The sequence below is a fragment of the Spodoptera frugiperda genome, chromosome 11 (genome assembly GCF_023101765.2).
Source record: "Spodoptera frugiperda isolate SF20-4 chromosome 11, AGI-APGP_CSIRO_Sfru_2.0, whole genome shotgun sequence".
NCBI classification, from domain to species: Eukaryota; Metazoa; Arthropoda; class Insecta; order Lepidoptera; family Noctuidae; genus Spodoptera; species Spodoptera frugiperda.
In genome coordinates this window covers 10,933,587-10,959,248 of record NC_064222.1, presented here as the reverse complement: position 1 = coordinate 10,959,248, position 25,662 = coordinate 10,933,587, and the positions used below count along the sequence as shown (strand labels likewise).

The window sequence follows — 25,662 nt, the reverse complement described above, 5'->3', positions numbered from 1 at the left end:
AGAAAAAGCGACTTTGTTTTATACTATGTTGTGATACAATGTCCATGAAGTTTGGTCTGGTGTGAATGGTTAACGGTGGCAACAACGCTGGTTTTAGATAAGGCGATTCTATAGGTTTTATCTCTAAAAACGAGTGTTTTAAAGGTTTCTCTTGTAATTAAAAACTGCCGTTTGTAAGTTTGTAGCGGTCTTATGAAAGAAAATGAAAGTTTATTTCACACGCAATAAAAAAGAAACAAATGATGTCACATTGAGTGTGCCAACCCGCATTGAGCAAGCGTGATGATTTATGTTCAATCCTTCTTCGTGCGAGAAGACGCTCTTTAGTCAGCAGTGGCCACTTATAGTTTGTGATCTAAATATTCTCATAAAATAATATACATTTACTATAGTGAAAGCAAAACCTAAGATCATATTCTACCTCAAAGTTCTATACACGTAGGTAAAGTTCAGTCTATGTATTTTATCATAATAATATATTTTCGAGAGCAGTATATCGATGCGAACATCCCCCCTTACTTGGCTGGAGGGCGAGAAGCGTTCAGTCCTTTTTATCCTGATTATATACAAAACAAACACGTTTCCAAGTAAATAGCATAGATACCTATGCATGTTACGTATATCTGTGATCTAGGGACCAAATGTTAATGTGTGTTTATCATAGTCATGTTTGTTTTGGTCGAGCCAATCTTATGTACCTTCAGCTACACATCATGATATACAAGACCAGTATAAACTGACCCTTGAATGTGAGGAAAGATTATACAAAGCGAGACCATGATAAACTGGTTTTTCATAACTTGATGTGTCGTCTTGTGCCTATGTATGTATGTATGTACTTACTTGTTAAATATTTGTGTGTAAAGATCGAAGATTATGTGTCTACTATACTTCTTATATGTTAAGAAGTTGTCCGGATAACGGCTTTGTTTTTGTCCTTGGTATACCTAAACACAAATACTTTTTCTATTTATTAGTTTTTTCTAAGATTCTGTTTGACATTGTCTTATGTATGACTAGAAGTAACACAACATATAGGCTGTATATGTAAGTGGTCACCGTGATCTAAGTTGTCCACCTGCATTATGTAGGAAACTGAATAGTTTTGCCATATTTTTTCATGGAATATAAGGCAAATGAGTAGACGGATCACATCATATGATGGTAAGCGATTAGCTCCGCCGATGGACACCTACACCAAAGCCTTCCGTGCTGAATATGATAACACAACCAAATGGTAACTAAAACTAAATGAATCTATATTTTTTTTAATAATAACTATCGGGAGACAAATCACGGTTTACACACGACGCGATGAGTAGGCTGAGCACGCTGCTCATGATGAAGAGTCCCTCTGTGACTCGAAACTAGTAGAGCTTTTCTCCATTAATTAACGTGAGTAAACCGTGATTTTTTTTTGTAAAATGATTCTATTTCACAAAGCTGTACAATAATACAAAATCAATAATATATCATTTTGATGTTAAACAAACAGTACTTACAAAATCAGTCGTACATTATAATACATTAAAATATTGGCGAACATTTAAATTCGGGCGCAGTAATTGAAATATTCGAGTGACGTCACTAATTTATACGTGCACTTATGAATTATTTCCAACTGTCAATTATCTCAGTATTGCCAGTTTACATTTTAATGAGTCTCGCACATTTTGTACGGATTATTTTACTTTTAATTTTATTTGGAAGTCAGGAAGTCTTTAGTGACGGAGAAGACAAGTTTGATATGTAATAAGACAGAATCACATATTATGATAATTTCATTAAATACTTATTTCGATTATTTCACAAGATTTTTTTTATTATAGGAGTGTCTATTTTTATTAGCATAGAGTTTTGCTTTGGGATGGTTCATGGGTTTAGCAGATTGTAAGTGTTTAGAGAACAGAGAGTAAAGTTCCCTAAGAAAAGGAGGATCCTCCGACCAGGCGAGGTGATCATGCCTGGCGGGCTTTCTGCCCAACAGTTGTTCGTTGGGATTTTCTGTCCGTGTTAATTCGCATGTAAACTTCGTATGTGCGATGCAGGATATTTATGACGTCATCCGTTGATTTGCTCGTCGATAGTCTATGTGCGACTTCTGTCATCTGTCGCTTGTCACTTGTCAGAGTGTCGCCACATCACTCCCCCTTCACCGGAGGTCGATCCTGTTGAGACGGCTGTCGATGCTTGAGATGGGCGGTGCCAGAGCCAGTGTAGAAATTCCCTAGTTCCAGTGAGTAGGAACTGTGCCGCTGAATGCCCAGTGAGTCGGGTGAGCGGTGCAGGGTGATACTCCAGTGAGTCGGAGTAGTGAGGCTCGCAGTGTCCCACGGTGAGTCGGGGAATAGATGCTGCGAGGGTAGGTGCGTAGTGGCTGGCGTCTGCGTTGACGAGAGGAAGACGTCCTCAGACCGTGTGCAGAGTGCTGTGCCTAGACGCTGATGAGGCCGTAGGGAAGAACCAGGCTGCATATCTTCGATGTAGCGTGTGGTGGTCCCTGATGAGGCCGAGGATGCTGGTTGGTTGCGACTTGATTACCGCTCAGCGGAGAAGTGATGGGTGAGGGATATGGCGATAAGGATGACGGTGCTGATCTGCTCCGTGAAGGTTGGTTTCAATCACGTCGGGGGTCACCACTTTAGGGAACAGCGAGTAAAGTTCCCTAAGAAAAGGAGGATCCTCCGACCAGGCGAGGTGATCGTGCCTGGCGGGCTTTCTGCCCAACAGTTGTTCGTTGGGATTTTCTGTCCGTGTTAATTCGCATGTAAACTTCGTATGTGCGATGCAGGATATTTATGACGTCATCCGTTGATTTGCTCGTCGATAGTCTATGTGTGACTTCTGTCATCTGTCGCTTGTCAGATGTGTCGCCACACGTGTAAAATTATTTCGCCCGGTAAAAATAGACGAAATTAAGTCGAAACTTAGGCATTAAAGTTCGCTTTACCTATGTACCATTATTTAATTGTATTGTGTACATTTAAGATTAAATAAATAAATAAATAATTCGCATAGAGCTAAACATTGGCATAAACACGACATAAACGTTAAGTACACCATCATAAACAAAATGTCAAAAATTCCCGATACTTGCTCATGTAAAACGCGACGCCCAGTTTAGAGTAATATTATAAAAAATCACCTGTTTCAATGTGATAACTTAAAATTTAATAAAATTATGAAAATAATTCTTCATCATTACCAAATACTGAAGCTGTGACAGTTCATTCCGCACAATCTCGCCGGACTCAACTGTTATTAAAATATTACGACGTTTTTACGACACGCCGGGAGGGGGCGCCGCAGTCACACCCCATTCATTACGCGGCACGAGACTCGAATACATTGACTGAAGTTAGCGGCGATTGGTTTTTCTTATAGTTGTCTTCTTTTGAAATAGGATGGTATTAATTTGCTTATTGAGGGTTTACGTCACATCACAACAGCCTATAAGTGGCCACTGCTGACCAAAGGCCTCTTTTTACACGGAGAAGGTTTTAGCATTAATCACCACGCTTGCTCAATGCGGGTTGGTGATTTCAAACTTATAATTAGAAATTATAACGTCAGGCTTCCTAGGGCACCTTGAGTCCGGCAATCTCTATCATAGTTTTCTATTTATCCATGGATGGCGTAGAAAAATCAGTAAAGATGATAATTTTTTCATAGTAAATGTGGAGAGTTGAACGTAAAACCGAAATATTTCTATGGCAATCAGTCTTTAGAGCGATGCAAATATGTATTTTATCTAAAACCAGTACTAAAGGAAATTAATTCCGAGTTTAATAAGTCGTGGCAATTGAGAAAGGTCATGCCTTAAAATAGCGAGGGAACTCCGGGAGAGAGGTAATGAGGGGATCAAGTTAAGAACTTCAAACATTGTGCTTAAGTTTACGAGTCCTTAGGGCACAGGTGGGCATCGTGGCCGTGGACGAGAGGGCTTAGGTTAGATCAGTGGTGCCCAACCACTGGTCCAAAGAATTAAGACAGAAACACAAGACAACGCTTATAAAAATACCATGGTTAAAGCTCAAACAAAAGATTAGTTATAACCTATAACTAACTGAGAGGATCAACTGATTTCAATAATCAAAACGTCACTATTTTTATGAGAAACTCACGACTTTAGATACAATCTTATATGAATGAACCACATAAAAACAATCATGTTATAGTAATTATTACATATACATACATATCGCCACGCCTTTAATCCCCGAAGGGGTAGGCAGAGGTGCACATTATAGCACGTAATGCCACTATGTACACTCACTTTTCACAATTATGTTGTAAGTCAGTCAAGTAATTATTACTATAACCTTTTTTTTTTGAGGGGAGAAAATCATCATGTGTGTGGCCCATGAAACCAGAAAACCAGGAAAACCCAACAAATTTTAGAAAAGGTTTGGAACCCCTGGGTATGATGCTGTTCCGGCTAGTATTTTAAGGTGTACGTGGGATGTTACGCCGGGTGTGTGGTTAGTGACTTGTATTTTAAAGTTGTTGCTAAAAATCTTGTTTTGAAGTTTATGTTTGGACTTTTTGTCGATTTTGAAGATTTTAAAAATGTACTGTAGGCTACGGGCTACGATTTTAGATGGTATTGTAGTGTTTCGCCATCATAGGTAAATTGTTTATTAACTTTCAGCAGTGGACGTCGGGTAGCTTATGATGAAGTTTGATGATAATGAAAACTTATCTTTGCTGTCTGTTTATGCAGATATACACTTCACTACGAATTTTTAAGTTTCACGGACTGTCTGGTGATAAATAGATACCTACCCATAGTATGTATTATATCTTAATAGTGTATATAAAGTTACTCACAGTACTCGACTCCCAGCAAGGCGTCCCTGATGTACCTCCGGGAGAGCTCCTCACTTGTATTTTAAATGTTGCTAAAAATCTTGTTTTGAAGTTTATGTTTGGATTTTTTGTCGATTTTGAAGATTTTAAAAATGTATCTGTAGGCTACGGGCTACGATTTGTAGATGGTATTTTAGTATTTCGCCATCATAGGTAAATTGTTTAACTTAACTTTCAGCAGTGGACGTCGGGTAGCTTATGATGAAGTTTGATGATAATGAAAACTTATCTTTGCTGTCTGTTTATGCAGATATACACTTCACTACGAATTTTTAAGTTTCACGGACTGTCTGCTGAATAAATAGATACCTACCCATAGTATGTATAACATCTTAATAGTGAAGTACATAAAGTTACTCACAGTACTCGACTCCCAGCAAGGCGTCCCTGATGTACCTCCGGGAGAGCTCCTCACTGAGAGGGTTCTCGGTGGGGATGTCGATGACCGGCCCTCCCTCCAGCAGCTGGAACACCAGGTACAGGTGGTCCTCTGCCGGGTCGTCTAGCACCTGGTGGTGAAAGGGGAATTATGTTACTATGTATTTCAATTATGTCACTGGTTAGAAAAGACATGACGTCTTCTTGGGTTTGTAATGTTGTCATTATAATATTTTTTCTTTCTCTATTTGACTTTTGCAATTACCTAATACAGGCAAATATCTCGAAGATAAATGAATAAGTTTCAATGTGGAAATGAGCTAAATAGTAGAAAATTAGAAAAAAAACAACATTCGGCGGGCCTTCGCATCCTAGCTGAAATGTCACCTAAGGGATAAACATAAACATAAACGAGTCTGATAATAGTGAAAAATACCTCTAATAACACAATATTAAGAAAGCACAACCTAAAAGGCCGCGTAAAGCAAATAGTGGAACAATTATCTTGATAAGAGAGAGTAAAGGAAGCGGCCATATTGTCCGTGTAACCGTAATAGAAACAGCTAACGTGTGCTAAGGTCAGTTGTCTACACGGCTGCACATCGAGCTACACAACCAGTGTATCATGGTCCCGGTTTGTTAGACCTTGCTGAACATTCGACGGTCAGTTTATACTGGTTATGTATAGCTTGATGTGCAGCTGTATGTTATACCAATTAGTAGAATCAACATCTTTATTATAGCTGTGTTAGTATTGGACGGTATACGTGCTGCTCATTTACTGGTATTTTTATGCCTTCAAGACTTTGTGGCGACGGAGTAGATTATTAATGTCACCACCTCTGCTCTTCCCGTGGGTGTCGCTGGAAACGACTATGCAACTGTACGTTTACTTGGGCTGCTAAGTTTTCTAATAAATCTGAACCTTTTAAATTGTGATTTCCAATTTCTATTTGGTTTGCCAAGCGTGGAGTTAATGGAAAATTCTCTTATGAAGAGAAGGTATTAGGCCATAGTCTATTAGGCTCTGAAACTATCAACGGTCCTGAATTCTAGGCTTCTAGAAATTAATACTTGTCAGGGTTGGGTGGGTGTGCATCGAAATTCGTCTTAACTCTTGAAGTAAGAAAGCACCGGATAACACTTAATTAACAAATTATCAAGAAACGCGGTGAAGTCGGAACGAGGCACTCTCCGCCATACTTATATTTTTATTTAGGCCTATTGAGAATAACTATAGGTTTCCGAATTCGACTAACAGGCAGTCGGACATGAAATCGACACCACATCGACACAAATTAATGTAAAATTGACGTTAATCGGAATCAAACCCGGTGATTTAGTTAGTAAACGAGCAAATGCCAGCCGAGATGTAATCAGTCAATCTCAATTGGGATCAGATAATATTGTGTTTGATACAGAGAAATAGTAAATGGGTAGTTATTATATAGGTATTTATCAAGAAGTACGAGTAATGAGGAGAGTTCTTGGTATATTTTATTGCTAAACGATGTCGCGAGACAAAAGTTCCAACAACTACTCGTATTAAGCAAACATTAATAATCTGCTACATTTTCGATATAAAAACCTTCTTAGATATCAGATTATTTTGCTGATTTAACCAATTATACGTATGAATTACTAACTGTTCCTCGCGACTTCGTCCGCGTAATATACCTAATGACTTCTGAAAGAATTAAGGTTCTTGATTTTTTAGTGATGTAGCCTAAGTTACTACTTACTACATTAGCTATCTGCCAATAAAATCCCGTGAAATTTCGTCCAGTCATTTCAGAGATTAGTCAGAACAGACAGACAAGATAGACAACAATTATAAAAAAAATTATTTTGGCGTATTCGTTATTCATATGCGTATAGCAAAACGCGGTTATTTCAATTTTAAAAACAGGCACTTCAATTTTATTTATAAGAAGATTAGAAAATGCAGGTGTAGATATTAAAATCCAATCAATCAGTATTTCTCATTGACAATGAATAAAAAAGTTATTAAAAATCTTAAACGTCCTCTAAACATATGCTTACCTCCACAAGTTTGACAACATTAGGGTGGTCTAATTTCTTGAGCACAGCGATCTCCCGGTAGACCCTCTGCAGCGGACTGGGGGGCGGGCCAGGACCTGGTCTCCGGGGGGGAGCCCTGCCGAACAGACCAGCTCGCCGCATCAGCTTGCGTTTTGACAGGATCTTCATCGCCTGAGAAAAGAACATAATGTTGAATGTGCTGATCTACTGAAGAACTATTCAACCGACTTAATAAAGGAGGTTCTTAGTTTGACCTATTTGTGTGCGATTATCTCCCGTTTGGCTCAACAGATTTCGATGCGGTTTTCAGCATAATATTTTTCAGACTTAAGAGATGGCTTTGGGTGTATTACTTGATTTAAAACATGGAGATTCGCAGTTTAACACGTGTGTTGAAGTCAATTTTTTAAAGGTTTTTTTTTCTAAGATTATTTAGGTTACCAGCTTAGGTTTATTTATAGTTATACTAAATATAATATCCAATTTTAAACCCCATTCTCCGAGTTTCTGACATTACTCCACTGTATCAGATTAAACTGACTCCAACACAAAGATACAAGTACATTTGTTTACCCTTTAGGTACAACAGGCGATGTGTTATTGTAACCTTTTGCTCGATAATGTTTACTACTAAACAAATAATATATTCATGAGCGCCGCAGGGCGCGTAACTAAGCGTACAGACGCAGCACATCAACCTACACCAACCAGCACACCTCTTCAATTGACTTCCAACCTTATTACAAAAAGTATAAAGCTGAAAATTAATTGGAGTGTTTAGAAAGATTAGGGTATCTTGATCTGCGGTTTGTATGAGATAGTAACGAGTCATTACATTTCCTTGTTCATCGTTCACCGGTCGCCATTTTCCATCATGGCCGCCCTTTGACATTTAACGTTATATTTTCACAGCTCTTATTGTTTCCGCTACCAACGGATGCTGTTATCCCAAGAATATTATAATCCCTTTATTTTTATCTAGAAGATAACATAATAATCGTACTTATGTTACTTACAATAAGGTTGTAATTTCCGCCTATTGTGTTAAGCTGTTTGTTTAATGTACATCATGTAAGACCATGTTTTATATTTCTTTTGTATAAGATTAATTTTCTTTCGTATAGTCTAGTCAGTCAATGTTTTATTGAGCATTTTATTTTTAAAGATCTTGGTAAATTTGCCTTTCACATAAAGATAACTAATTCTGTCTTTAATTATGTATTCCTGATTCCCGGGCTGCACAAAGTAAGTTTAGGACTTGTTGGTTTTCGAAAATATTCAGTACCTACGTAATATTATAGAATCTTAAACGGTATTCAGTAAATATAAATAATATCCTATATTTTTTTGTAGTATGTATATGTAATTGGGCCTCCGGCAACCACCCCACTGGAAGCCCCACGATGGAACACAAAGCAAGCGTTGTTTCACGTCGGTTTTCTTTTCGGCCGTGGTATTACCACAGAATAATGAGTACACGGCCCTTTCGTTCCAAAACATTGGCTCTCCCTCACATATTGTCTCGTAATTACGCAATTGGTGACCAGTTCTAGTTGAATTTAATTCTACCTTTAATTTCAGTGTTAAAAACCGGAAAAGGTTCACGACAATTTAACATTCGGAACTAGCTACTAATTACAGAACGTAATTATACTGAGTGTAGTAAAGTACTCGATTAAGATCTTTTTCCCTGTATTGATAAGGTCGACTCTGCCGTGTGGGACGCTTGTGTTGATGTATTACATACGTACTTAATTATTTATGTGTTATCACCACTTCTTAAATTAAGGACTTGACCTTTTGATTCAATGATTAGTGACAAATACCGGAACCCACATAATAATAAATGAAGCTGTTTTTGCTGGCTACCTATACTGTATATACACTTAATGTAAATATATAGCTACACATTCGTGTGGACAGTATTACAAAGATTACAAAATCCAATAGCTTTAAAACTGATTCCCAATTCTAAACTAATAATTTTAGTGCAACACTTAAATTAAAAATGTCAAAAGGTAGTGGGGGATAAAAATATTAAATGCTTTCTACAGGCAAAGGAAGGGAGAAAAACAGTTCATTTGGACGGTTATAAAATATTGCAGGTAAAACTAGAAAATAGTTTAAAAAGTGAATAAATAGGGAGCACGGTGCAATAAGGCCAGGGCTCTGCTAAAATGACGTAGTCGGAACACTACGGCTCGAGACACAGCACAGGTCACGAAACTGTACCATTGGAATTATACATATTCTACCATCCTTAGCTAAGGCCTTCTCCAAAAGATTATATTACAGTTACTAATGTATACTTACATAATGCGTGTCGTCCTCTTCATTGTAGGCTAACTTGACGATCCCGTACGAGCCCTGAAACATACAACTTTATGTAACTTTACATACTTATGTATACATAGTATACAGGTTGGCCCAAAACTCAACTGGTGATGGGTGCTCTTTTAAAACTTCTCGTTACAATTTTCCACTATCGTCACGATAGTTGATTACAACGGGTTTCTAAAGAGAGTTACCACTTTTTAATAATGGCAACACCTAAATGTTTTTTTTATTTTTCCCAGTTTATGTGGTAATAAGAGGGCCAATCACCTGGGCAAATCTTACCGTATATATTATATATTGTTGAATTTTGGGACACCGTATATAAGTACAAACAAACAAACATACATAGGTACTACGGCATATTTACTGAAACTCCTTGTTTCAGGAGTTTGCGAGTGTAAAGCTTTCAGCCGTAATTAGCGGTTGACTGAAGCTGAGGCCGAGGTCATTGCCCTTTTTGTTGATCTTTGTGTTGTACAATTAATCTTGTTTTTATGCTTTTGTTTAAGTTCAGTAAGCGTGTGGGGAGTTATGCCAGTATTGTGGTATTTTCATAGCGTATAGATACTTATGAAAAGACGCATAGTATAATAATAGGTACTTTTGTCTATTAGAAAAACGTTGCCCCACACTAGTATTTAGGATTTCTGGGTAGTGGGTGCGTTTAAAAACATACAAGTTTACACATACCCAGACCCGAAACAACTCATTATGGATTACACAGTGTTGCTCCGTGCGGGAATCGAACCCGCTACACGTAGCACGGCCGCCAGTTGCCCAGCCACGACCTTATTCATTTGTGTTTTTTTGGTCATGGAATCTGATAACACTAACAAACACCAAACAATATAAGTCTTCAACAACTCTTTCCATAACCCACAAATTACAACAACCCCAAGATAAAGCATCTCACACACCTGCCCAATAGGCTCCAGCAGCCTGTACTGGTTGAGCTGCACGTAGCCCGGGGCCTGCGCCAGCGACACGCGGCGCGACTCGCGCGGCGCGCGCCGCGGCCGCGGGGAGCCCTGCCCGCTGCACTCCGCCGACTTGGCGGCGTGCGACCGCAACAACGTTGACCGGTCGCCCGTCGCTGGGTATGTAGACAGCCTACGGAAGAAATAGTAAATGTTATAAGTATATAATATTGCGACTGTCTCGTTGGCCGAGTGGTTGCAAGTGCGACTGTCGGGCAAGGGGTCTCGGGTTCGATTCCCGGGTCGGGCGAAGTATTACTGGGCTTTTTTCGGTTTTTCGAAAATTTCTCAGTGGTAGCACGGAGTCTGGAAATGTGCCCGGTATATGGCAATAGGCTCACCACCTATTACATGGGACTTACAACATAAATTGTGAAAAGTGGGGGTACACAGTGGCATTACGTGCCATAATGTGCACCTCTGCCTACCCCTTCGGGGATTAAAGGCGTGACGATATGTACGATATGTTAGATGTGTTTTCTTATGAAATTAGCCGGTAAACGAGCAGACGGGTCACCTGATGGTAAGCAACCGCCGCTGCCGATGGACACTTGAAAGAACAGAGGCATTATAAGTGAGTTACCGGCCATTTTAGGAGTTCGGAGTTTCAGGGTTGTTGAGGAATAGGGGATTGGGAAGGGAAGTAATTGGTATGTGTTGTGTTATGGTTGACGTGATTTTTAAGAAATAACAGATGTCTACTTAAATACTAAACTTAATATGTATTGTATTGTAGTAGCTAAAGTTATATAGTGCTATGTCGATGATGAAGAGTCTCTGTATTGTGGAGACTAAGGACTCTTTTTCTATCTACACTAAATATTCTTCTTTATTGTCTATAGTGCATGTGTGTGTCTACCAACAAACAAATCCACATATACAACAATAATTTGTGGATAACACAAATAATAATTGTTCCAGGCGGGAATCGAACCCACGACACGTTGTGCGCTCAAGCCACTGCACCAATCCTACAGAAACTAGCCTACCATTATATAATGTATAAAATAAGACATTAACAGAACACGACAGGTATCCACACTCCACACAGCCCGATGCACCGAGAGTGTGAGTCTGTGCTCACCGCAAATTGATGCGTGCAGTCTGTGGTCGCTGCACGGGACGACGCGCACCGCGACCTAATGCACTCGACACTTGCACTACTTACTTACTTTGTTCTAGGAATTCTATTATTATACACTTTGTGATAAAGTGAACTACATCAATCTGACAATTAATAAGTATTTAATATCTTTTAAAATATATGTAACATTTTTTTTGTGGAACAGACGAATCGCCTGATGGTAAGCGATTAGCACTGCCCATGGACACATACAATGCTGCTCCAACTCTAAAATAGCAAAAATATTAACTAAACATATTCGCAGCTTCTGTCGATAGCATGGTGTCGCCGCGTCCACGCACGCTGCTCATGATGAAGATTCCCTCTGTGACTCGAAACTAGTAGAGCTTTTCTCCATTAATTTACGTGAGTAAACCGTGATTTTTAATTAATTTAGTTTGTCTCACGATAGTTATTATAAAAATATGGCAAAATTGTTATTCAAATAAATGAATTAGATATCTAGCTAGTAGCTATGTGTTTTGTTTTCCAAGTTTGAATGCAAATCAAAACACATTAAAGGTTACCCAAGTTATCATAAAGTTCACGAATTCCTTTATAAGTTACCTTCATAGTTTTTGCAATTTATTACGATTGCTAACTTAATTTATTTGTCAAACAAAATTACCATAAAACTGCAGTAAACATGCAACAAAAACTGAAACAACTTAATTTTAAATAATGCTATATTTGAATATCGCAAAGTCACGTCGAATGTCATCTATAACAACATGCTATTATTTTTTTGTACGCCAAACAAAAAGTCTAGATACTTGTTCTAATATGATAATGACTGGAATTAAATGTCAGGCACTTTTTGTCAACATGACTTGACATTTTTTTATTTGTTAATCCTCGTGTGTTTCATAACACAGGTTTTAAACTGTCAACAATACATGAAGGTAAATACAATAAATATTTTTCATTGTACATTTGATCTAGATTTCGGTTCTAGTGGCTAATGCCTTTTTAAAATTGGGCTTATAATTTTTAATTATAAGTTTGAAATCTCAACGCGCATTGAGCAAGCGTGAATGCTCAAACCTTCTCCTTGTTAGAAGATGTAAGTGTATGTTACGGAATTAATCACAATATGAATTGACAAAATGCACCATAAGTAGATCTATTATTATTATCAAATCTAATTCTGTACATTATCCACGAGAATTAGTTTGAAAATCTCCAGTCTTACCTATAAATAGAAAATCCTTGCTATTAGAAGAGATTTGGCCGAAATCAGGGATGGACAAATATGGCGGTTGATAAGTTTGCCCAGGATTACTGTGGATAATAACCTTACTTCGTGTGTTTTAGGCTTATAGGCTCAACGTGTCGTACCCTTTTTTCCTCAGTCGGGTAAGAATTAACCTGGTTATATACCGGCGCAGATTGCGGAAGATTCCCCTGTTATTTCCGAAAAAAGTTCAGCACGGACCTTGTTTTATTTTTTCCATTGTTTTTTTTAATCAAGCACTCCCCGTGTGGCTATTATTTTTTGTACCTTTTTTGTGGTGTGTTATTTTTATTTTTTACTTAATTAAAAAGGAAAGTAGAAATTATACAGGGTTGTACTATGTTTTGGGTATTTGCTAATGCACTGGATAATGTCTGTGGGGAAAGTATCAAGACTAGTCGTATTACCTGTCTCCGTCTGGAGTCTGCCACCTGGTCCTCTCATGTTCTCTGTTGCCACCGTTAGACACGTCCACTGCTGAGTGTCTGCAAACAAAAAAAAAATACCCTTAGCATTTGTGATATTGCACCATGACTCTCCAAGCGTTCGTATATTTACTGGTTGACTGAAATAGAAGTTTTATCGGTATGTTTATTAATTGTATGGTGAAAGTTGAGCTGGGGAATTTCGAAGTAACATATACCATAGCTCTAAGTACGTACTAGACGAAGGACTCAAAATATACAAGCTGTCAAATATTACGTATACCGACCCTTCGGTAGAAACCAGACCTTGACATATATTTTATGTACCCATTTATTGAATTTGAAACTCCATTTCAAAGCAAATGCACCAATAAATTGATTAAACTGAAAACGTTTCTAAATGTCGCTCCTACCAAAATAGCAATAACCTACATTTCTTATCGACATGGAGACAACATTTTCACAAGAAAAGGAAAGTAAAATTGAGACGATTTTCCTTCGACATAACCACACGATGACGTCACAACATCCTAATATTACGCGACACGAGTGAATTAGATTCACTTACACGGCTTTAACAACCAGTATAAGCTGACCTTTGAATGTACAGAAAGGTTTTACAAAGCGAGACCATGATATACTGGTTTGGTGTAGCTTGATGTGCAACCGTGTGTAGAAAGAGGGGGTAAGCAGGAGTGCGTGACACGCATACATCAACACACGGAAGGAACTGGGATATATTTTGTTGAAGATGAGGAACAATATTGTGATAATTTTACCTAAGTACATGTGTTTTGTCAGTATAGGAGGATTTTGGTGTTGTTTTTGATTATTTATTTATTTATTTATTAATAAAGGTTTACCAACAGCTTCTGTATACATAATATTAAGTACAGTAATAAATACATATCAGTTTTGGTCTTATACAGTCGCCAATTATAGGTTAACCAACATTTAATATTAAGTGATAACTTAAAACTAAGAGAATATGAATTATTTTTAGAAATAAACTACTTTAAATCACAATAACAAAATTAAAAAAATAAACTTAATACAATAAACAATAAAGAGAAAAAAAAATGAAATGAGATCAATCACCTAACATTAACATTACAAAGTTTAATATAGCGTAATTACTAATACAGTAAAATTTTATTGTGAACTAAGTTGTGAGCTGCGACCTCAGGGATTCTAGGACCTGGGCCTTAAAAACTTTCATGGAGTCATAATATACGTCTACATCTGAGGCAGATTTTGTCAAGGAGTTAATCTCACGAACGAGCCTATTGAGAGGTGAATTTACACCTAAGTTCGTATTAGATACTCGACTATGGAACAGATGTGTTATGGGATATCTGGGCAACTTATGAGGCACCCTTAGACCTATTTGTTCAATTAGTTTGCCACAGTCCAATTTGTTATTTACCAATTTATAAAAGAACATAAGATCTTGCGTCAGTCGACGGTTGCGCAGAGTATCCATACCATAACATTGCAGACGTTGTTCATATGGACACCGGGGAGATATATCACCGAAGGTCCATGCTAAATGCTTTGTGAAGACTCTTTGGACGCTTTCTATTCTTTGCGAATGTACTGCGTAGTGCGGGTTCCATACTACACTGGCAAACTCTATGTGGCTACGAACTAGAGCGTTATATAAAACAATCTTTGTTCTCACCAGCCTAAACCCTCTGGTGCTCCTCTTAAGAAAACCCAGAAGCCGTGCCGACTTTGTAACAATGCTATCGATATGGCTTCTGAAGTTAACTTTAGTGTCCATGATGACGCCATTTTGACTGAAAATTCTCCATGGTTAAATGGTGTCTGGTTATGTTGATATCTATTTGTTTAAGTTATTAAGCTTGCAAAGTCACGCAATGCCGCTGTACAATGTAAACCATTTCATTTAATAAAATTTATGTTTTAAGTCCCATGCAATAGAGAGTGAGCCTATTGCCATATACTGGGCACAATTCCAGATTCCGTGCTACCATTGAGAAAATTGCGAAAAACTGAAAAAATCCCAGTAATACTTTGCCTGACCCAGCAATCGAACCCGAGCCTCCTTGTTGAACGACGCAGTCTGAATTACAGACATATATAGTCTGAATTACATGTCAGTTGTTTTAATTTTAAATTCATAAAGTAAGTTAAAGTGGCTTGTAGACAGAGCTATGTTTGAATACCACCTCAAATATTAGCGAGCCTGTTTTTTCTTCCAGTTCGCCCACGTCCGCCTGAAATTGATACCAACAGCACGTGGGCGGGGATTTAGTTACATGCTCCTTAGAGGGTAGGCAGAGAGCTCGGTGCTATCGCTAATAACTACATAATTTCATATTACTGAAGCTTTTGCTGGCTGTAAATCCTATTCTTTTTAACGGAATTAAAAAAAACGAGGTTCTCAGTTTGACTTGTATATATGTATGTTTGTGCGCGATTTTCTCGCGTTTGGCTGAACCGATTTTTATGCGGTTTTCAACATAGTATTTTTCAGACTTAAGAGAAGATTTTAGGGATATTAAATGGAAGGCGGTTCCCTTTTTTAAAAAGTTTTTTACTTTATTTGAAAATTTTGGAGATTTTCTCTTATTATTCAAGTTGCATCAGCTTCCTAGGTTTAGGTTCGATTCGGTTCGTTTAGGTTCGTCACGGATTCGATTCTCGCTTAGAACCAAATCAATTCAAATTGTTATATGTGAATTTATTTGTTTGTAATCGCACCCTGAGACGGTTATTTTTAAATAAAAGAAAACAATATATAGGGTGTGTTTATAATTCAAGACTAAAAATAAATGTGTTTTATTGTCCTATGGGAAGAGTTAAGTGCTTTATTTCTAGTACAATATTAAAAGGGTAGGTTTAGGATTGAGTAGGCTTTTGTTTTTTTTTCACAGTCGCAGTGGGTGTCGGAGTGTCGGATTATGTGCCCTGACAATGTAACGTTTAATTTTAAATTAAAATGTGACTTATATACAGGGTCAAATCTGTACCAGTTAAATATCATTATGTTGACAGTTCTCTCCTGAACCAATGTGTGTCCTCTAAAAGTAGTGTTGCTTTTTTCCGATTCTTATTTATAGGGCAAAGCCTTTTGGGGTGTTGGATTTCAAAATCAAGAAGTCGCATCTAATATTTTTGCACGACTATGAACCAATTATTATTCTTTATTAATATTAGTGAATGAACTAAAAATCACGGTTTACTCACGTAAATTAATGGAGAAAAGCTCTACTAGTTTCGAGTTACAGAAGAACTCTTCATGTAAACCGTGATTTTTAGTTAATTTTGTATATCTCACGATAGTTATATTGTAAAAATATTTGTGAATGTTTTCATTGAACATATTTCGCTGTAATTAGGTACCCACAAACTGTTAGATTCTACCTATACCTATATATAAGGTTCACTAGTCAAAATGACTGATTGAACAACAAACTAATGAGTTTGTCGCAGTGCCGCGTCACCGCCGATGTAATTGCCCGCCGTGTCGTGTCAACTGTGGCAACATTCGATTCACATGTGGCCTATATACCCTTATATACATACATATATAGATACACATAGATACAGGCTGATTGGGACTTCAACAAACTACACTATATGTAGAGGCAGATATTTTTTCACATGGTTAGTTGATTGAAAGTTTGGCTATGAAATGAAATGAATTTATTTTGCATACAGGCTATGAAAGTTTTTCAATGAAATGAAATGCAATTATTTTTGGAAATGGAGCCACAAATGAGCATTTTTACCCGTTGAAGTAACGTCACGTTAAAAAGGCTTGTGTAATGGATGGACAATTGTGTGGTACATAACTAGTGTTTAATCTTGCAAGGGATACAAACTAAGGATCTGATTTGTAAATCATCATAAACAGTCCATGTAGTCCACTGCTGGGCTATGGCCCATTAGTAGTATCACTCCGTTCGAGCCGACCCATTCGTGCCGAAGCATGGCTCTCCCACACTAACTTATTGAATATACACAATCAATCGGAACCAGACTTTATATTAGTTTCAAAAATTATACAGGAACATTCTGCATGAACAATTACTTTTCAATTGTGAACCAACCCACGGTCATCCCACGCGGCGTCCAATCCAAAGCTTCACAAATTACTCAAAGCTTTTTAACTGTGGAGTTTAACTGACAAGTTAACCTGTTAACTGTTCATTGGCTATAAGTGGCTACTGCTGAGCAAAGGCCTCTTCTCACACGGAGAAGGTTTGAGCGTTAATCAACACGTTCACTCAAGGGCTTATGGCGATTGGACTGCCTCGTTGATCGAGTGGTCGCAAATGTAACTGCTGGACAAGTGGTTTCGGGGTCGATTCCCGGGTCGGGCAAAGTATTACTGGGTTTTTATTCGGTTTTTCGAAAATTCCTCAGTAGTAGCACGGAGTCTGGAATTGTGCCCCCTATAACATGGGACTTTTCAGGGATAAAAGGCGTGACGTTGACGTTTTCCTTCACTGTATGTCAGTGGTGTATAAATAATATTAGAAAGGATATAATAACTAACACATTGGTACTATTGCTAGGTTTTGAACCCTGGTTCTTTTATTCGGAAACGGGCGTCTTAACGTCCAGTTAACTATTATTGTTATGCAAAGGCTACCTACAAGCAGAAGCCTGTATTTAAGTTGTTAGTAAGAGCCATCGAGTGCACAACACAAACGGGTTTGAATTAATATTCAATGCTTTTAATGGGCTGGGAACTGAGTCAGCAGGCATGAGGAAATGAACGGATGCGTAACAGATAGTCTAGTAATGTAGAAGTAACATAATAATAGTACCAGCAACGGAATTGGGTGCCATCATCATCAACCGTAAGATGATCACTGCTGGATAAAGATCTTTCTCTTAGTCTTTAACGTTGCATTGGGAATGGGATTAGGTATCCACGTAAGAAAAAAATATGGATTTTATACTGTAATAGCTGCTTATTAATGTTGTTTGAACATTTGGCTTTTGTTAAAAAGCATACAATAAAAAACGGCGTTAACAAAAACAACTTTGACTTAAGAAAAAGGTGTACTTGTAAGTATATCATTAATATATTCAGAATCTAAACTTCACTGACCAATTAAATAATAGATATAAATAAACAAGTATATTATCTTTAATCTTAAAACAATAAATCAAGACGATTCTAATTTACCCTCCCTAATAAAACGCCCTGTAAAACTTAAGATTTCATTAATCTATTTAACTCTTCAGTTAAAGATGTTAATCTATTTAACCAGTGAGTAACATTTAGCCGCCATTTGTCGCGTTTTACTGCAGTTTTACGATGCACCCACACCGCACAGATGACGTCGTAAAATTGTTTAAATGGCACCAGAAACTGGCGGAATGGACAAGATTATTGAAATATCCGCTATTTGCTGAACGCTATATTCTTTGCTGAAATATGGATAAATTCAATTCCGTTGCTCCTATCGAGCCTGGATGGAGATGTATTTACACAGCCTCCTTTTACGACATTCTGTCTTGAATGTACAATAATTTGACCAAGAGGAAAATCGAACACACTATCTTAAGATTCAGGACTATCAGAAATCAAAGTTTCCAACTGTAATAGCAGGTTGTACAACTGCTCTTTGTAATGAAAATAAAACATGATGATTTCTTCAAACGAATAATCATGAATTCGCTGAAAATCAACATAAGAAATAACAAACATGACACAGAGAGTTCGTTGTAGTGTAGGCAACAGATGTGCACACGCATATGAGTCAGCGTATGCGCATAAAGACATCATTCACACGTGCGCACAAGCACGTTTATACAAGTGTTAATATAATCACATTGAAGTGCTAAACAGTTTGTTTGTGTAAATCGTTAGTAAGTAAATACGATGACACAAGATTTTTGGCTACGGCGTAGTAGCGAACTACGGCGTAGTACGTGCGTCGTAGCATCTGTGCTACGTAGGGCAGTGACCGCGTGTCGTGTAGAAAACAATAAATCAACTACACGGAAAAAACAAAGACAGTTGATTTGTTCAAAGATAAATATTTCACTGACTGTATTCAACTTTACATGATAAAATAGTTCATATTTTTCAAAGTCAAATCATTTAGCCCGATTAAACCATAAATAGGTACTTTTGAAATGTCAATAAATGAGCAGCTCGAGTATGCGATGTATCGATAGTACGGAATTCATCCATACCTAACACACATCCATAGCACGCATCTTTCCATATAAAACCATAGCTTAGCTGACTCCGTTTCCACCAGTGCTAAGCTATGTGTACCAATAAATATGATTGGTGGAAGTCACACCTTAGCGATGTAACATAGCACATCTCTGGCGGAGAAGCACTTTAACGCTTGTTACGTATGTGTGATCATAGGCCAAGATTAAGATCACAATTAATTACATAAAGTCAGAAACAAGCGGTGAATACATAAGGATATTCAGCCTGTGTAAGAGATTATGTAAATTACACCAACTATGTTTTATGAGCCGAGTAACCCTTACCTAGAGTTATCAGTGCCGACCTTACTGCTAGCACCTTGTGCTCAAATACCTCGCTATCTACTACCACCACCTATAGTAAATGGTGCAATCATAATCATAGCGCCCATAGACCCACATCTAATTATAATGCCGCAGATTATAAACTTATTTTGTATTAAATTTTAAATTGTAGGGTAAATGTACCTGTATGCGGCTTGTGGATTACTTAGTTGTGTTTTGGTTTAAAAGTATTAAAATCTGTTATTGCTTTTAAAATGTCTAAACACATTTTATGAATAAAACCCACTAGAGTAATAAGTCAACAATTTGGTTAGAAGTTTTATTTTTTCATAAAACGATGCCTAAAACAATTTTAAGCAAAAGCAACATTTATTTTAATTAAGGATAAAAAATAAAATCGTGCTTTTGCAATATAGAAAAAAACTAGCGCTTTCAATACCTAACAAAAAGACTACCTTTAATTATACACGATGTACTCAATGGAAGTGGATTGATCGACAATTATTTACCCGCTACTCGGCAGGTACTCGTAAAGCGCATGCGATGCTCCATACGTTCAATGATTAATGTACACGCGACATGTATTACGGCATTAATAATGCACAGCTTCATGATGCTAATTGCTCAGGAACTACACATTAAAAGGATTACCTCTTTGTAATCTGTGGGAAATTGTACATTGTGCAGTGATGTCCTATATTTTTATATCTTTCGAAGTACGATATTGATTGTATTAGTTTGATTTTATCACCGAACCCAAACCACATTGAGCAAGCGTGGTGATTAATGCTAAACCTTCTCCGTGTGCACCGTTTACTTAGCAGTGGCCACTTATAGGCAGTTAATGTGATGTGGTGTGATTTCAAACGTTTTTTCATAGCATTTCATTTTAGTTACATTTTAAATTATTATCCGAAAACATCTACAATCTTTTTACTAGACATCTATCAGATTTTTCAAACTCATATCATAAAAATGTATCCCATAATTTAAGCATCACTTAGTTCATTACAGCTTGGCAGTAACAGGGACCTTTACCCTACTTCATGTGTAATTACGCGCGAACATAAGAGAATGTAGGTACGGCGCATGCGCGTTAATTTGCATGATGTCCTGTAATCATAGTTCACGGTGACAGTCGCTTAATAAAATTACCATACAAAGTGTGCCCATATACACAGGGCTTCATATCAAGGTATAAAAACCAGTATATCATGGTCTTGCTTTGTATGACCTCTCCGCATATTGGACGGTCAGTTTATATTGGTTTTGTATAGCTTCATGTGTAGCTATGCGGGTCTATAATAATTATATGAGCATGTTCCTGGCACAGTTTTACAGTGTATAAAAATTTGTTGTACATAGTCGTTTGAACATGCTTCTAGTTGTTTTGTAGTGTTTGTTAAAAAGGATCAAATATTGGATCGATGAGATTGTTAGAGACGACTGGTCACCGTTTTCTATTTCATTCCATTAGGTGACCCTGATGGTAAGCGATCAGTAGCACCCATGGACACCAGCAACACCAAGAGTCAGGTGCGTTGCCTTTTAAAAAGGAATACGCATTCATTATATTATCATTCTATTATTTAATTAAATAGTTACTCACTAGTTTTATTTCCACTACTACTGATACAAATGTTAGCTGGCTCTCCAGTTTCCTTCATCAAGTATTCACGCTGTGATCGTTTACCGTCTGGCACCGAACCGCAGCCCGATGCTACGCCTGCTCAATATATAATGAACTGTCTGTCGGTCTGTGATCACTGATACATTAATGTACTGTGTGGCTTAACTTCAGATTAGTGGTTGATATATTAATAAGGTGTAGGTAATTGGGGTTGATTTGTGGTCTATGTTGGTAGGGGATTGAGTTGAGGGTTTTGATTATAAAGTCGATGAGAGTACATAATTACATTAATATTATAAATGTGAAAGTTTTTTTGTTTGGATGTTTGTCCGTTAATCACGCTGAAACTACTGAACGGATTTTGATGACATTTAGTATACAGATAGGGTATAAGCTGACTTGGGTGATAGGATACTTTTTATCCCACGGGAACGCGGGCGAAACCGCTGGCAGAAGCTAGTACGTAATAAAACATTGGATGCATACAATAACTACGTGGTAAAGTAAGTTAGTACTCTGCTCCTTCTCTTTCCGCGGGTGCCGTAAGTATCAACTAAGAGACGTTTGACAGAGATTGGGCAGCCTCTGTCTGATAAACCTAAACCTTTATTTTTTCAAGCAACGTTGCCCCACTCTGGATTTCCTCCTGTGTCGTCAGTGCGTTTACAAACATACAATTTGTCATACACTTGACACCCAGAACCGAAACAACAATTTGTGGACCACACAAAGGGTTGTTCCGTGCGGGAATTGAATCCGACCCATTGTGAGAGACACGTCGCGCAGCCAGGTACCTAATCAACGTGTCAACCGTGCAGTCAAATTGCGATTTCCAACCCGCCTGAAAAGTATGGAGGTTATAACAAAAAGAGGTTTATAACCCACCAGTGACCTGGTACAATCTCTTAATGATGATACCGATCAATACATTTCTATCTTCCTTATTTGTTATGACAATAAACAATACAATTGAACAATAACACAACATAATTGACAATCCCAACACGAACCAAATAGTTCCACAATTGAACAAAGGTCAGAACTTCACAAATACCGACACAGATTGCATCACAACTGTCGAGAGTTAGTCCGAGTTGCAGTACCGACTAATTACTTTGCAACTTAATCCGGGCTCCGATGCAAAACAGTCAATAATCGAACGTAAACAGAACTAGCTTCCATCACGCAAATGTAGGAGGACGAGTTGACATTTTGTAGTTTTGGAAAAGTTCAGGTTTTTATGTCTTGTTTGTACATTTTCATTTATTAATATTTTGTCATTTTAAATAGATGGTTGCGCAACGACGCCACGTCAGTCGCGAATGATGCTCTTGATTAGGGACCCGTGTATAGCTTGAAACTAGTTGAGTAATCTCATGGAACAGTTATATAGAGCAAGTCTGCCATACATTAGGTGGAAATCCAGAGCCCTCGTATTATTTCTGACAATTTCAATTTCTCAATAATACTTTACCCAACTCCGAACACGACTTCAGCGGAACAGCTTTGGCTGGGTGGCTCACCGACTAATTCCTCAATTTGTTCCTCAAAGCGTAGTGTTGTCCATAAAATATGAAAACGTCAGAATTATGAAGTGACGAGCTGCCTAAACCTACCTAATTGAGGAGGGTCTAAAAGGAATTACATGAATCATGCCTACTTGGCAGGAATTTTGGAATTATTCAGATGTTCAGCTGTTTGTATAGAGAGAATAATTAAGAACACCATGACAACTGGAATAGTGGTTGAATGACTGGATCCTAAGGAAATAGATAAAAAACTATTACAGTCGTTACGACTTGTCAGAAGTCCTAAAAGTATGAGGGCTTGTGTACACGACGCCGCCCTGAGAGTGATTGTAACCAGAAATATGCTATCACGTTTTGGAGTGCAGTCACTCCATGTAAAAACTGAAATCCAGCAGAATCTGCTCAAGACGCTGACCTTAAACTCCTTAAACTAATTACAAAAAGGTCAGAAAGATAAAACCTGAAGAGGTGTAACCTTGAGCACCGTCCCTCTGCCCTCCGCTATCTAAACACATTTTCTTAATCGCCATTCATTGAATTTCGTTCGTTCTTATCCGCAAAATTGAGAGCAAATTGTTTCCTCTCCCGACACTTTACGCGATAATATCATTATTTGTGTTTATGCAAAATGGCACTTCCTTTACTAAATAAATATTGCTTTTAAGAATTTATTTACCGAAGTTTCTAGAGTGTTTTTCTCTTTTACATAGAATGACTACACGGTTGGTGCGGTGGCTGGACAACCGATTCGATCCCTGCACGGAGCAACTCTTTGTGTGATCCGCAAATTGTTGTTTCGGATGTGATCTGTATGTGAACTTGTATGTTTGTAAACGCACACACGATACAGGAGAAATTTCCTAGTATTGGGCAACTAGTCTAAAAAAAATGCGTTACGATGGTTGCCTTTGTGTATGCTTAGAGCTTTAAAACTACGCAAAGGATTTAATATTATACTAGGATTTATAAGAACTTTCCCTGCACTCGTTTCGATTCCTGCACAGAATGATTATTTGCCTTGTAAAATTGTTTAGTTGGAAAATTTCAGAGAAAACAATATCAATGTTACAAGTAGGTATATTTCTCTTCACCAAAGCTTCATATTCTGAGACCATTCGATATTACGTTTTTATTCCATTACTACGCATTATTTTTGTATTAAAACGAAATAATTTGTAGTTCTTGTAATTTTGTATAAATAACCTGGGATTGGACGTTATGGCCTGAGGGATCGTCTGTCTTTTTGTCAATGTTCGATAGTTCTTTAGATATTATTGAAATGTCTATTATTGTTGTTCAATGTGACAATACAATTTTATAAAGAGATTTACCTAATGCTTTTAATTCTGTGACGTCACATTATTTGCGACTGATTACATTATGATCCCAGAGATATCTTCGACTAAGTCTTCATTTGTTTTATACAATATTTAGCAGTGAATATTTCTATTTACGCTATAGAATAAAATAAACTCATGTATTTATTTCTGACGTCTGAATGCACTACACGAAGTTACAGTGTGATAACAAATTGTCACACGTGAAATTCCGCGGCATATTTTTCAAGTCTGAAGCATGAGAATTTAACTGTCCCGAAACTGTTAGCCCGTAAGCCGAGATTTAACATTTTATCTAACATGGCCTGTCAGTGTCCATAAAATCCCTCTCACCCCTCCCTCCCTTCAACCCCAGCTGCCCTGACCCTTCTTGTTTTAATATTTATAGTTGTGTAATCTGTGGAATACTTTATTTCCATTCCTTCACGTTTTACAGTACATTTTAAATCCGTACTAGGATTATGAATGCGAAAGTGTGTTTGTTCTTCTTTCATGACGCAATGGAATGATTTTATGATAAGATTTTTATGTGTTTTTTACCGTGGGAGAGCCATGCTTCGGCACGAATGGGCCGGCTCGACCGGAGTAATACCACGGCCTCACAGAAAACCGGTGTGAAACAACGTTCACGTTGTGTTTCACCGAGTGAGTGAGGGTACCGGAGGCCCACCATCCCCCCTACGTAATGGCGCAGTTCAACTCAATTCGATTACCCCAGGAGGGTACCAACTACACTGGAGAATCCTCTCTGGACGTCCATACTCAGAGTTCAACCACCCTGAGCGTGGACGTCTAGGCCGCCCCACATCGTACTCTGGGGGGGGCAAAACTGCGCGCATTACAGCTCGAGGCAAGAGCAAAATAACTTCGGCACCCCCTGCCACGCTGAATGTGGACTTCTGCAACATCAGGGGAATCCATTCCAACCTTAACGCTGTCCACTACCATCTTGAGACAGCAAAGCCCGCCTTGCTCTTTTTAACTGAGACGCAGATATCGTCTCCGTTGGACACATCGTACCTCACCTACCCTGGGTATGGACTGGAGCACTCCTTCTTGCCTAGGGCCGGGGTATGCGTGTACATTAGAGACGATATCAGCTTTCGTCGCCTCAGAAATCTTGAAGGTAGGGACCTCTCCATCTTATGGCTGCGTGTAGATAACGACGACCACCCCCGTGTCTATGCGTGCCTATACAGGTCCCATAGTGGTGATAGCGAGACTGACCGACTCATGGAACACATCCAGACGGCTGTAGACTCTGTACAAGGGCAGATACCCTCTG

At 38.0% G+C, this 25,662-nt stretch overlaps 1 protein-coding gene across 3 annotated transcripts in view; it reads right to left on the bottom strand.

The window, feature by feature from the left end:
- LOC118275236 (calcium/calmodulin-dependent protein kinase kinase 2) overlaps positions 1 to 25,662 on the bottom strand; it is a 191,218-nt gene that overhangs the window by 6,936 nt on the left and 158,620 nt on the right. For all 3 annotated transcript variants that reach the window (XM_050697074.1, XM_035593140.2, XM_035593141.2), the window contains 5 exons: positions 13,369 to 13,446; positions 10,545 to 10,737; positions 9,604 to 9,657; positions 7,291 to 7,461; positions 5,231 to 5,378 (listed from right to left, as the gene is read on the bottom strand). In XM_050697074.1, coding sequence (XP_050553031.1) covers positions 5,231 to 5,378; positions 7,291 to 7,461; positions 9,604 to 9,657; positions 10,545 to 10,737; positions 13,369 to 13,446 — 644 coding nt within the window. The remainder of the gene's footprint in view (positions 1 to 5,230; positions 5,379 to 7,290; positions 7,462 to 9,603; positions 9,658 to 10,544; positions 10,738 to 13,368; positions 13,447 to 25,662) is intronic.